The following is a 13,187-nucleotide window of genomic DNA, read 5'->3' on the forward strand; positions in this document are numbered from 1 at the left end:
AGAAACTCCAGCTTGTTGTCTGCATGTGCCACTTTACAGTGTTTTTATCTGTTGGATATCTGCTCAAATAATGTCCCAACATCTCCATGATTTGCTGCTCAAATAGCGAGCACTGGAATACTGCCCCACTGAGTGGCACGTCCTGGTGTGTGCACCGGGGCTCAGCTCTGCCTGCTGATGTTTCGAATTAACAGTGCCCATGTTAATTTGTGACCAACAGATGTTGAAAACCCGACTGAAACTTGCACTTGTAGTTGCAGCTGTTCTGACTCCATGTGTTATTCCTTTGTACCATGGGACTGTTGCTTCCCATTGATCTTCAGGCCTCACAACTCCTGTATTAATGCACAGTGTTAGAAATGATCTGTCCTGGCATTGTATTCCTAAAACCTCAAGATCTCGTGCTACGGTGCTGAACTGACAAGTGAAAACCACAAGTCACGGTAGGAGAGGTTGATTTTATTTTTCGCAGTACTTTAGGCACTAGTATTTGGCAAATTTAGTTCAAGCTGAATGTTTTACAGTAACTTCCTGACATCTTCAGCTAAGACCTCTTTCACACGACAGCAAAAACAATTGGAAGCTTCCGTGGTGTTTTCAGTGTCCATTTACATGACAACGGTGCTCAGAGTCATTGAAAAAGCTACTTTTTGAAAATGACAACCAAGGTGGAACTTTGTGAAACTATTTTGCAAATGCTACTTCTCCTGCTCATGTGAGAGTCGATGGATAATGATAAACATGACGGCCTCCAGTTCATATCGTAGAGATTCATCCCAGCAGCATTCAGTTTGTCACCCGTTCATACACGTCGACTGCTCTCGGTTGTTATCGTTTATGGCATTTTGTCCCCTGCATGCATGTATGTGTCATTACAAAAATAACAGCGCCACCTTGTGGATGGGAATGCTTCATATATTGATGTCAGTGTTTCTGAAATGAACAAATATTTCTGGTGAGGACTACTTAGGATTTTTTTTTTTTTTTTTTTTTTTTTGTAGCCGTGAACCATTTTACACCAGAAGGCTTCTTTAAAATTGGCTCCCTGTTGAGACTGCACAGACTGTGTTGTAACTCCTTTATTTCCAAAAGCACGGGGAAGAGCTGAAAAACAGCATGGAAAACGGAAACACCCAGACAGACCCACAAGGAGTCAACCAGACAAGTGAGGGAAGCAGGGCCTAAACAGGAGAGGCACAGGTGCAGCACATTAGGAAGATAATGAGGAAGGTGACCGGCCAGTCGGACATGAGGAGAAGCAGGCAGAGACAACAGGTAAGACAGGGCGTGCCAAAACCAAACAGGCCCCGAGCGCCCCCATATGGCCGCAGAGGCACAGGGTGTAACACATACACTGTGCCACAGCAAAGAAAAGCTTTAATGTCTAAATTTAAAAGTTATTGTCGCCCTATTTTACTGGTCCAGCCCACTCAGGAAGAGATCGGACTGTATGTGGCTTTGAACTAAAATGTGTTGTTTGACACACCTGCTTTAGGTGGTAGAAAATAACTGTAACCACAGTAGCACAGCGCTGAGCTTCTATTGCAGCCCGTATGTAGTCCATGTAATGTGTGATTAGTAAAGCACCCTGTGAACCCATATCAGATAATGAAAACTGAAATTGAGACACAGTATATCAGAAAATAGATACATAAGGATCTCGTGGTGCATTGTAGGTGAGGTTACTGTGACAAGGACATGCTACATGTGGAATTGTGCGTGCACATTAATCTGTGTGGAAAGCATTAAGAATGCAGTCAGTCAGCTGCAGATCTTCAAGCATCTGAAAGACAATCTTCAGTTGCTTCTCCCACAGGTCTCAAGCTTACGTTTGACGAAAACCTTGTGATGAAACATATTATTTCATCAATGCGAAATCTCATTCTATTTAAAAGTTAGTGTTTCTCATCGGTAAGTAGATCTTTTTGATTCGATGGCTCCTCTCAAAAATTGAAGAATAATAGATGTCCAACCTTTGAGAGTAGTCTGTCTTTTTTTTTTTTTTTCACCTGAAACAACATTCCTGTATTCAGTCAAAACAGAGCCGAGAGGCCAGAACAAACAATTCTGTAGACAAGCCCTTCCTTTGGATTATCACCCAGCTGTCGTGTGTGGGGGGAAAAAAACATAAATAAAACTTGCATTCTGACATCTGACTAATGGAAACTGTAAAATAGAAAATAAATAATCAACCAGTCTGTAACTGTATCCTTGGAGGAAATGGGGTGGCAGGCTGTGAGGTGAGGAGCCCCAACTTCCTGGACAAGAAAAACAAGTATCATCCTCACTTCCTGATTCTTTCATGCTGCATTATTCCAGAGTCACTGAAGTCCTCTATAAAAGGCAAATTCATCTTACGAGACGCTGTTAGTTGCATTTCTCTGAAGTAAACAGAATTAATGTCAATGAGACTTTCAATATCAGTTGATGACCATGCTTGATTATGTTCAATGCATTACAGAGCATTACACAGTGTTACACCGGCCATTTGATTAAAAGACGGGTGCCAGAGGACCTGAGGGTTCACTATGGTTCATGTGATGAAAGTACATCTGTCAGACCATTAAGACCTTTAAAAACCATTAAAAAGAACCAATCCTAAAAGACACGGGAAGCCAGTGCAAGGCCTTTGAAGTTGGTGTAATGTGATCCTGCTTTGTGGTCGTTGTCAGCACACAGGCACCAGGGGGAGCAGCGTCTACGTGTAGACGGAGTGCAAATGTTTTCAAAAAGCTGTGTTTTCCCCTCGACGGGATCGGAGCATCCTAGACAAGTTCCACCTTATTTTCAAGAAGTTGCATTTTCAGTGGTTTCAAGTACCATTGTTGTGAAAAAAGACTTTTAAAATGCAACGAGAAGTTTTACGTTTTCATTTGAAAACTTCGTGTAAACGGGGCTGAGGTGTTGCTCCTTTTGAACTGTTTCTTGTTCCAGAGGTGGAAAGAAACTGTGTTTAAACCTCAGTTTGATTCTTCAGACGGTTTTTCTTCTATCTGTACTCAAGTGTTCAGACATCACCGGAGGCTAGAATGATTTCTCTATAATTTTCTTTTTAATAGCGCTGTTTATGAAGTATGTTGCTTTACTGAGGCCTCAAATATGGGTTGAACAAATAGTTGTCGATTGTCACCCCCAGAAACTTCATTTCTGTAACTCTCCGTACTTTTACACCCCCTGCCAAAACGTTTGAATTCTTCTTATGATTACCAAACAACGTAAATTTAGTAAAACCATTTTTTTTTCCAATTTGTTCAGCTTTGAGTGTGAGCTGTTCTAAACTCTTATCTGTACACAAAATATTTGTGGCATGAGCAAACAAAATAAATGATGGTATTTTTTGATGCTTTAAATGGATCATCAATATATGAAATAAAGAGTTTTGGCTCCAATACTGACCCCTGAGGGACACCTCAAACAATGTCCAAGCAAACTGAAGACCATAATGGTCCAAACTTTCCATGCTTTTCTTTGTTGTGGTGCAGCGGATAAGTGATGAAAATGTCTATATTTTCCCAAACCAAACCATGTGGCTGTGAAGCTAAAGCTAGTTTTCTAGCCTACATGCAGCATCACTGACATTTCACCTCAGTTTCCAAAGGTAATGGATAACTGTCTGTTGTTTCCAAGTGAGGGGATGAGACCCCTCTGAACTTTCCTGGTGTAGATTGAATCTTAAACCTCAGTTCTTATTACTGTCATGATAAACCATTGCAGTCGTCTTGACTCGGGTAACGAAGATAAGCAGGCTGTGATTTGTGAAGCTGTGAAGCAGAGGGAGGGGATACTTCCTGGGTGGTGAGGTGATGGTGCAAGCAAATAACATAAAAGAGTAATAAATGCAACATGACCTCTGCGAAACATAAATCTTCACAGCATCAATGTAAGTTCAGCTTATTATGAGAGTTCATGGAATTCCTGAATCATTGTTCATATTGCATTTAATGAGTACTTGTACTGGTACACAGTATCAGCATTTAGCTAAAGGTCAGTACTCCTCCTATAAAAAAGAAGTATTGGTGCATTGCTTGAGTTTTTAAAAAGCTAAAAACTAAAATTAGAAAATAGTCTAATTAAAGAGAAAGCCATCCACTGAGACAGTGGCGCTCTGGTTCCCACTCCTCCACCTGGCCCGTCACACTTGTGATGCAGATGACACTGCTCTCTTCACATGACGCTGAGCATCACGCTGGGAAGCTTCAGTGACCATTAGACACACATAATCTGTTTCCGCCCGGTACTTTAAGGTCATGATACTCCACTGCAATTTTTTTTTTTCCCACTTGAACCGTCCTGCTCAGAACTTTAACAAATCCATCAAGAAAAACTAGTCTGAAAGCTTTAAAAAAAAAAAAAAAAAAAAACTTCAAATCCACTAAACAAAATTCAATTAATTCTTATTGGAGTTTCGCATATTCTTAAATTTTAATATTCTTATTTTCAAGTGGTGTGAAAAGAGAATGAATATAAATGTCTTATCTTGGATTGTATACAAACTAGAATATAAACCTGTTAAAGATGTTTTGGGTGCTCTTGCCTCGGTTTTTCTCAGTGATTATCATTACCAGACGACAACACTGTTGCTCCGTGTTCAGTTTTGTGTGTAGGGAGAAAACCACTAGATGGAAGCAAACCGTCAGAAATGAGCAGTCCTGCTCTACTGCCTGCTCAGACCTTTAAACATGAGGCTAAATCTGTGGCAGAGAGGTGCAGAGAGAGGCTCGTAGGGCTCAAAGGCCACACTGCAGCTCGCAGCTGTGGCCTCCGCTCGCTGAGTTTTAGTGTGAAATAAATTTACTTTAGTCTGCGCGCTGGGCTGTGGCGTGTAATACGTGAGGCATCCGGAGAGAATGTGGCTGAGAGAGTCCAGGCCATGTTCATTATTGGTGAAGCACAGAGATTGATGGTTTGAATTTGAAGCTTGTGGATTTAAATGGAGGCTTCGTGTGACTTTGCAGCAGAATAACCCATAACTCAACAACGTGACAACATCTCAGCCTTTGATAAAGAGGAAAGTGCAGATAGAAAATATGCAAAACTGGTTACATTTTTTTAACCACCCATTTGGATTAACTTTTAAAACCTTGATTGAATTCGTGTGGCTGCATTAATCAGACTATTCAAACATCTGTGCCAGTGCATTGGATCAGTCTAATAAGCTAAATTAACTACATCCATATCTTGCCCTTTAAAGGACAAAATAAAATATTTCAAGAACTTTTTCTCGAGGTTTGTAAAGAGTGCAGACTGGAGTATGTACAACTAATGTGTGAAATTTTGTTTTTAATATTTTCCAGCCTATTTTCACGTGTTTATAAAATAACTTTATTATAAAGCTAGCTTACAGTAAGTCCATTGCCATGGAAGGATCCAGATTATATTCAGCCACAGATTTAATGTCCATATATTTAATTTGATCGTTCAGGACTAGAAAAATCAGCACCCTGGGAAGATGCTGCTGGTCATTGTTTTGGTTTGTGAGGCCCAGGTGACTGATGGGCCGTCTTGTCTTTCATTTCTGCGTTTCACACTGCACAGTTCCCTTTGAACTGAAGAGCCGTTTGCTCCTCACAGTTTGAAATCATTTGAAATTCATTGCTTGAAATTTGAAAGCATGGCTGGACGTTCCATCGGAGGGGTCGTAGTGCAGTGCCGATGGGATGAGGATGACCTCTGAATGTGCAACAATACATACATTGAGAAAGAGTTTTCAAACCTTCTAAATCATAATAATATTGAAAATGATAACAATGAGATCTTTAAAATGTAATTTGTTGCAGTTTCCAACATCAACATTAGGCAGCAGCACGGTGTTGTTGTGGTTAGTATGAGGGATGCACTGATGCCAGTACCAGTACCGGGCCTGATACCACACTTGCGGTCCTGAATGATCCCTGATTGCAACTCGGCAGGAATGCAGGACAGCACACATAATGTCACAGATATGGAGATTCTTTAATGACAAAAGTGAGACAGACTGCACGGTACTGTATGTTCTGCCAAAGCATCAAGAAGTGAAAGATAGTTTGTACAACACCAGCAACTTAATGATCAGCAGAGTTCGCCTGATGTCTCTCACTAGTTTCGCTGCTCAGTGGATCCAGGAGGATTGTACTCTGAGTAGTGCTAATTGCTACAGGCTAAAGAGTTTTGGGCCTCACACACAATCATGATTAAAGTGTGACTGATTCACTCTTTTAACAGAGTGTGTGGCAGCACACATCGAGCTCGGTCGAACAGTCTACTGTACCCATAGTGCAGTGCGTAGCCAGACGCTTTACATTACTCTACATGTACTGGAGACTGTAAGGCTGCTGAAGGTGTGTGTAGCATCCACGCAGAGGCAGTGCAAAGAGGATTCACATGGCCTTGGCATATCGTTTGTATATGGAGTATGAGTTAGACATCCAGCAGAAGGTCAAGTGGTCGTTTCTTATGTGTGTGAACCTAATCCACTGATCATGCAGAAGCAATATTCATAACTCAAAGGTTGGTGAAAATTAGTGCAGTGTTACACTTCTTTGACAAGAAGAAAATATCATGTAACCATCAGAAAAGTAAGCAGTGAACCGCTCACACTGGTGACAATAGTGTGAAGCCAGTGAGTCAGTCTTCGTTTGCACGACGATGCTACAAGGCAAAACTCCTCGTTTTTGTTTTTTCGTTTCAGGAAAGTTTCATGTTTACACAGCAAGAGCAGAAACTCTGAAAACGAAGTAGTTATGATAGTTGGAATTGTCACGCCACTCGGGACGCTGCCATGTTTGTTATTTTCCATCTATTCACACATGAGCAGAAGAACTCTTTACCGCAGCGGTGGTGCGCATGCACCCGACGGAGCCTGAGCATTTTCGATGAGTTCTCACTTGGTAGCCATTTTCACATAGTCACATTTTCGGTGACTCAGAACACCGTTGACTTGTGAAGAGATGCCAAAAATGCATTCAAAATGTTTGCATTTTCTCTTGAAAACATTGTGGCATGAACAGTGAGTCAGCAGGCACCAGCGTGATGACTGACCTTTCAAACAGCTGTGAAGAAGTAACTTTTGTATGAGTACATAAAGCGTGGTCACACAACAGGACGTAAGTACTCTCACATAAATCAGCTCCGTGGGAAAAGTGTTGCCGTTCATTTGTCCTGTGCGTCTGCCTGGTGACTGATGATTATTTTCTCACTTGTCAGCTTCCTGTGAAGTGATGTACTGTGTTTTCACTTCTTCACTTCTTCCAGCAGAGTTGTTCCCTTTCAACTCAAGTATCTTCTGCTCCCTACAGTGTTAAATCTCACGCAACCTGGCTGGACACTGGCTTTAGTCCACTTCTAAGAGAACTGCAGGGAGATCACAATACAGCCGATGAAAACATGCTGTCAGGATGATGGGCCGCCTCCGATTTACTGGACATTACCGCCTCATCGCCGTACAGATAGCCAGAGGTGAAATGGAGGGACTGTTTACAATAATTTAAGTTTTCAAATCTACTTTTCTGACAGCACATGCTGAACATGCAGTGTCCCTGAGTTCTACGTGTTCCCAAAGTAAACTAATTCACCAAGACTTTCTATGTGAGACAGCATCAAACAAAACAGCTGAGACACATTAAAAATACAGACAAAGATAAGCCAATATTTATTTTGGGCTGCCAGCTCATCAAAACAAAGATGTGGTGCAATTTATTCCTTGAAACCGAGAAAGAATTAAGAAAAATTAGGTTATACTTCATTGGAAACACAAGATACAGAAGTAAACGACTGCATGAATCTTGATCTTCCTCAAATTAATGGACGAATGTTTTGCTCCAGACCCAGTGCTGAGTCTTCTGTGAACAGGTCTCAATAGGCCTCCAACATCTGGAGACCACAAATATGTAAGTGTTTCAGTCTCCATGTTTACAAGCCGCCGTGAGGCCTCACCGTGACACTGACCCCGAGGCTTCGTTGTTTAGGTTTTGTGTACACAAACCATAGCATCGCCTCGATGGCTGAAAACGTCCCATATGTCGAAGTCCAGAATTCAGTGCTTCAAGAAGAACCTGGGTGTTGGTCCAATGAATTAATCAGATTAATATGACGGACAGTGTGTCACAGATGACTGACAGGGTGATAAGTTCTTCTTGGATGTTAAATCGAGATCATCTCGGCTGCTGGAGCTAGATGTAGGTCGGTTCAAATCCCACAGCGGACAGGTGGCCACTGCCGGTGCAGCAGAGCAGGTTACACACCATTCTGATCACAGAGCAACAAATACAATACAGTCACTTCAAGGCACCCAAGAAAACCCCAACATGAACAAGCAGAGGAGACGGTGGAAAAAGGAAAAACTCTTTGAACAGCAAGAAACCAGAGCCAGAGGTTTGGGCCGTTAATCCGGCTGGCATGTGTTTTCTCCTGACAGAGGAAGGCTCCCACAGAGGACACATGCAGGGAGAACATGCAAAACCCGTAGGCAGGGTTTAAACCCTCGCTGTGTTGCAATGGCAATAACTATTTCACACACCATATAAACGTCAAACTTTAACTTGACGTACACATTTTTTCAGTATCGGGTTTGGAGTCAGAAGAAGCATTCGCCACGTTCTCTTTATTACCGTTTCATCGAGGATTGGGAGAAAGCTGAGGTTGGACATTAAGCCATATTAGAAATGGAAGTTAATCTTTTTCACTAAAATCTGAAGGAAACCTTATTAGAGCTATCCCATGACGTCAAAACAAAGCTCAATTTTTCACAGGAAACCGGTGTTTTCATTTTGTGTTTCTATTTATTAGCTCTTTTCGCTGCTTTTCTCCCTGCACTTTAACTGCCGAATTGGTTCCACTCTGTCATTCTGATGACCTCTCGTTGCGTCCCCACCTCTCCCACAGGCCCACCAACCCCTCCGCCACATTTGAAACGCAGGCGTCACTTTCTGACAGGCCGACACTTCAAAAGGACTCATCCTCTGCTGGTACAAACCCCTTTGGAAACTGATCCATCCCATGTGGACTGTGTTAAGAGGGAAATGACCTCTTTGCATAACGCGACGGCTCTTTGGGGAGTCACACAATGCGGCCTATACACTCATGATACTCAGATATACACACGGATCATCACAGGTCGACTGTGCTGCTGACGAAGTCATGAATGCGTGGACGTGTCGGTGTGATCATCTGACAACACACACACACACACGCCGACCTTAAGCATGAAAATGTTAGCACAAGCACACGTGAACCTGACCGGTCGCATGCGGCCTGTTTTACGAGGGAGCTGACCTTGTTGTATTCGAAGATGGCCCTCGGTGTCACACGTCATGTGGCTCCTTAAAGGTGGCTGGCTGTAAGTAGTCGTTGATGCGTTGATATGATGGGGATTTCACCTCCATCTTCTTGCAAAGAAGGACAACTGGAAATATTCTGTCAAAGCTATCAATACAGAGGAAAGGGGCAGTCGGACATTTTTTCTTTCATTCTTCTCTCATATGTTTGAATTCTGTATTTGTGACGTTAGCATGTTGTTTTTAGAGTTGTGACATATGTTGTTGATTTACTAAAATCACTGAAATGACTAGGATGAGTAAAGTCAGTGGACGTAAATGATCCTCTCTTAAAACACATTGCAAGAATGAAAAGAAAGGAAAGAAACTTCCAGCACCAGCAACATGACAACAACTGTGTCTCGGTTAAAGAGAGGAGTCCGAAGGGTCGTGACTTCACTTAACTTTACCTTCTTATGAAGTTTGAGGTTTCACATGCTTCCCTTTGACACCGAGAGCTGCTCAAGGACCCTGAAACAGTGGGTAGTAATGTGTCCTTTACAGGCGACCAGTCAGCTCTCCTCTTATGTATGTAGCCCCCCAAGTAAATGACATCCAGATCCTGATGCTGTAGAGAAATCCAACAGTGCATTGCTTGAGAGTTACATGAGTGTTTTCAGAAAGTATTTTAAACCCTTGTCTCTTTTCTTGTCCCTTTATTGTATTGAAAATTAATTCCAGTGAATATGACAGCAGTTTTTCTTCAGTGATATACCCTGAATGTCTTAGAATTGAGAGAAAACATACATGTTAGTCCCAAAAGTTGGTATTTCTTGATGTGTGGGTCCCGGCTCCCTCAAGTGTCTTCCAGTTTTGATGGTCTGTGATATATTCAGCTCTCCTAGATTTTATGGGTGGTTTAAAACCGAGCCACTCAAGAAGAGCCTGAGACTCGTCCAGAAACCACTTCAGTGCTGTTTTGACAGACTTCATTGAGTTTCTGGCAGACATGTTTCTCAAGGGTTTCCCTATTTTCAGCCTTTCCTCAGTTTTGTCCAATTTCTTCGTGAACTTACTGTTCAGGCAGTTGTCGTTACGATGCAGAAGGGAAAACGCCTCGATTTAACTGGCACTCCTTACCTATCGTCGTTCTTCTGATCCAGCAAGAGTGATCAGCCAGTATCAGAGAAATACTTCAGGAGGCAACAAGTATCAAGCTTCCAGGCGCTCCTGGCCATTTCACAGTCCTCCAGGAAATGTCATTGTTTGTCCAATCGCTGGTGGGCAAATTTTAGACTGGATGTTTACATTTTGTTCATCGGGTGGAAATTTTTATAACTTGGACTGCATTAGGGAATTTCATTGATGTCAATGCAACTAATATACCAATAGCTTTTTTCCAAAGCGGTCATCGCACCATATGTTTGTGTCTGAATCTCATCCAGAAGAGACCTCGTGTTCGCTGGGCCCATAAAGACACAGACCTCCTCGGCTGACTCCATGACTCCACATAACTTTGACTGCAGCCGACTGAGCGACCCACGAAATAGAGCAGGGCCGAGTTACCTCTTATTGACACGACGGACTGGAATCTGGGCCTGTTCTCAGCATGCCTCGAATGTTTTCAGGGGAACAAATCAGGAGTACAAGAAAAATAACAAGAAAAATTGTGGTTTAAGACATCACATGCTCGGAAATCACTCGCCTGGCACTGCTATGTCTGAGACCATGTTTTGTATGTTCGCAGCTATTAGCAGTCGTGTTTTCTAATGTAAAAGTCTCAGACCCAAACAAACTCCTATGCTTGATTTGTGGCGTTTATATTTGTCAGTAAAAAACTTCGAGAAATGTTTCAGTCCTGTGTGGGCGCTTCAACCAAATTGTGATTTGAATATTTGCAATGTCTCTTTTGCCCTGAGCCCGCTCTCTCTGCAGAACGTTACAAGCATTGCATTGACTTGACTGGAATTAATGCAAATAAACAGCATTCCTTTTCATGTGAACTTGATTCTCTTGGATTACTGCCCATCCCTGTCGGAACACACACACACACACACACACACACACACACACACACACACACACACACACACACACACACACACAGACACACACCTGCACTCTCCCATACCCGACAAAACATGTCATAAATCCAATTCTGCATTATGAGGTGCGCTCAGTGTTTACATCGCGTACAAACATCCTCCTTCCCTGGATTGTGACTTTGGCTTCAAACCCAATCAGCACTTTCTCCACTGAAAACAAAGGCAGCGCACCCTCTGACAGAAAGAGCTGAATGTATCCCTTCTAAGGCAAAGATCGTTCTTTATTCATGCCTCATATGTAAAAAATAAACGTGCTTGACTTTACAGCGCGGTTGCACTTATAAAGTCATTTAGAAGTGAGAATTTGTGTCCAAATAGTCTGGAAAGAATTTCTTGAAGAGCAGAATGGCTCACAGACGGCAGTGAGATGAATGTCTTGTTTTTCCTTGTGCTTCTTCCCAAGGGCAACGATGGTGACGAACAGCCGCAGCTGACGGTAAACATCGGCGAGTCGCACACGGAGGAGTCTCTGGAGGAGACGGGGGACAAAGGTGTTGATCTGGTCTACTCCCTGAATGACAGGCCTCCCTGGTACCTCTGCATCCTGCTCGGCTTTCAGGTAAACTAAACCAAAGGACTGGAACCCATTATTACTGCTCCGTCTTTGAATGTTGAAACTGTGTTGAGTAGACTGAGTAGAGATTTTAGAAAAACACCCACAGCACGCACAGGGTCAAATGACAGACAGATAATGACCGTTTGAAAAATGAAGATAAACAATAAATATTAGACATACATCAAAACAACGACTTTAACTGATGATAGTGTTGACACTGCACAATTCAAACATTGAAATCAATGAGTTCTACTCTCTGTCTCATCTTTTTTTACCTTTACTTAGTTCGGCGATGAACACATTCTAGTTCAGGGGCCACGATACAATGATACCTTCTGGTGCAAAATACAGTGAGATATCAAAACAGCTTCTCTTTGTGTGTTTTTACACCTTGACCATGTGGCTTTGAGGCTAGTTTGATAATCATGGCAGCATCATTGATATCTCAACCTGAATCTCCTTTTTGAGTTGCATCCACTACTTTTAGGATATATGTTTAAAAAAAATAAAATAAAAGTTTTCTTTCAAATGTTTAGAATTTCCTTGCTGGGTTTGGCAGGCCAGATTGGATCCTCCTGGATGGTTGTGGCCCAGACTTCATGTTGGACACCACTAAACTATTACAATCGCCATAGATCACTTAAAAAATGTGTTTCTGATATTATTAAAAAAATACATAACATATGTTCAGTCAAAGCACTGCTGCTATTCAGTACGATTCAAATTAAACTTGGTATTTCATGATCCCTTCTGTTAATATTGTAAATCCAGATTGTAGGAGCTATGCTATTAGAATTTCTTTCAATTTGCAGCACATACAGCTTTATTTGGGAGATAGACTATTAAAACTGGATGGACTCGTTTCCCAGTTTTACCCACAGAACAGAAACAACTGGGCAACAGGTTATTTTTTACTGTCTAGTGGTTCCAAAACATACACCTGGGGGAAAATCTGCCAATTACTTGGTATCCCATCACACACATGCAAAAGTGTCCTTAAGCAAGACAGTAGACCCCAAATTGCGGGTGGGCAAACACTTTGCATGGAAGCCATTGTTGTAGTAGTGGGAGGCCGGCTGCGCCTGCTGAACAGCTCACCACACTGTTTGAACTCTAGAACCTCCTGCAAAAAACAAGCTCCGACACGATCTGCCTGTGTTTTGTTTTAAACATTGTTTGATGTCTATCACACCTCAATTCGCTGACAGAGGATGGATGACAAATGGAATTTCGACATGCTAAATTAATTACATGAGCAGATCCTCAAGAAATACAACCAGCAAAGCAGAAACACCT

The 13,187-nt window shown here is 42.1% G+C and overlaps 1 protein-coding gene across 1 annotated transcript in view; it reads left to right on the plus strand.

The window, feature by feature from the left end:
- Positions 1–13,187, plus strand: part of LOC115391525 (solute carrier family 23 member 2) — a 54,458-nt gene that overhangs the window by 3,868 nt on the left and 37,403 nt on the right. Inside the window, exon 2 of the mRNA XM_030095797.1 lies at positions 11,739–11,894. Coding sequence (XP_029951657.1) covers positions 11,739–11,894 — 156 coding nt within the window. The remainder of the gene's footprint in view (positions 1–11,738; positions 11,895–13,187) is intronic.

This window comes from Salarias fasciatus, chromosome 7, assembly GCF_902148845.1.
Source record: "Salarias fasciatus chromosome 7, fSalaFa1.1, whole genome shotgun sequence".
NCBI lineage: Eukaryota > Metazoa > Chordata > Actinopteri > Blenniiformes > Blenniidae > Salarias > Salarias fasciatus.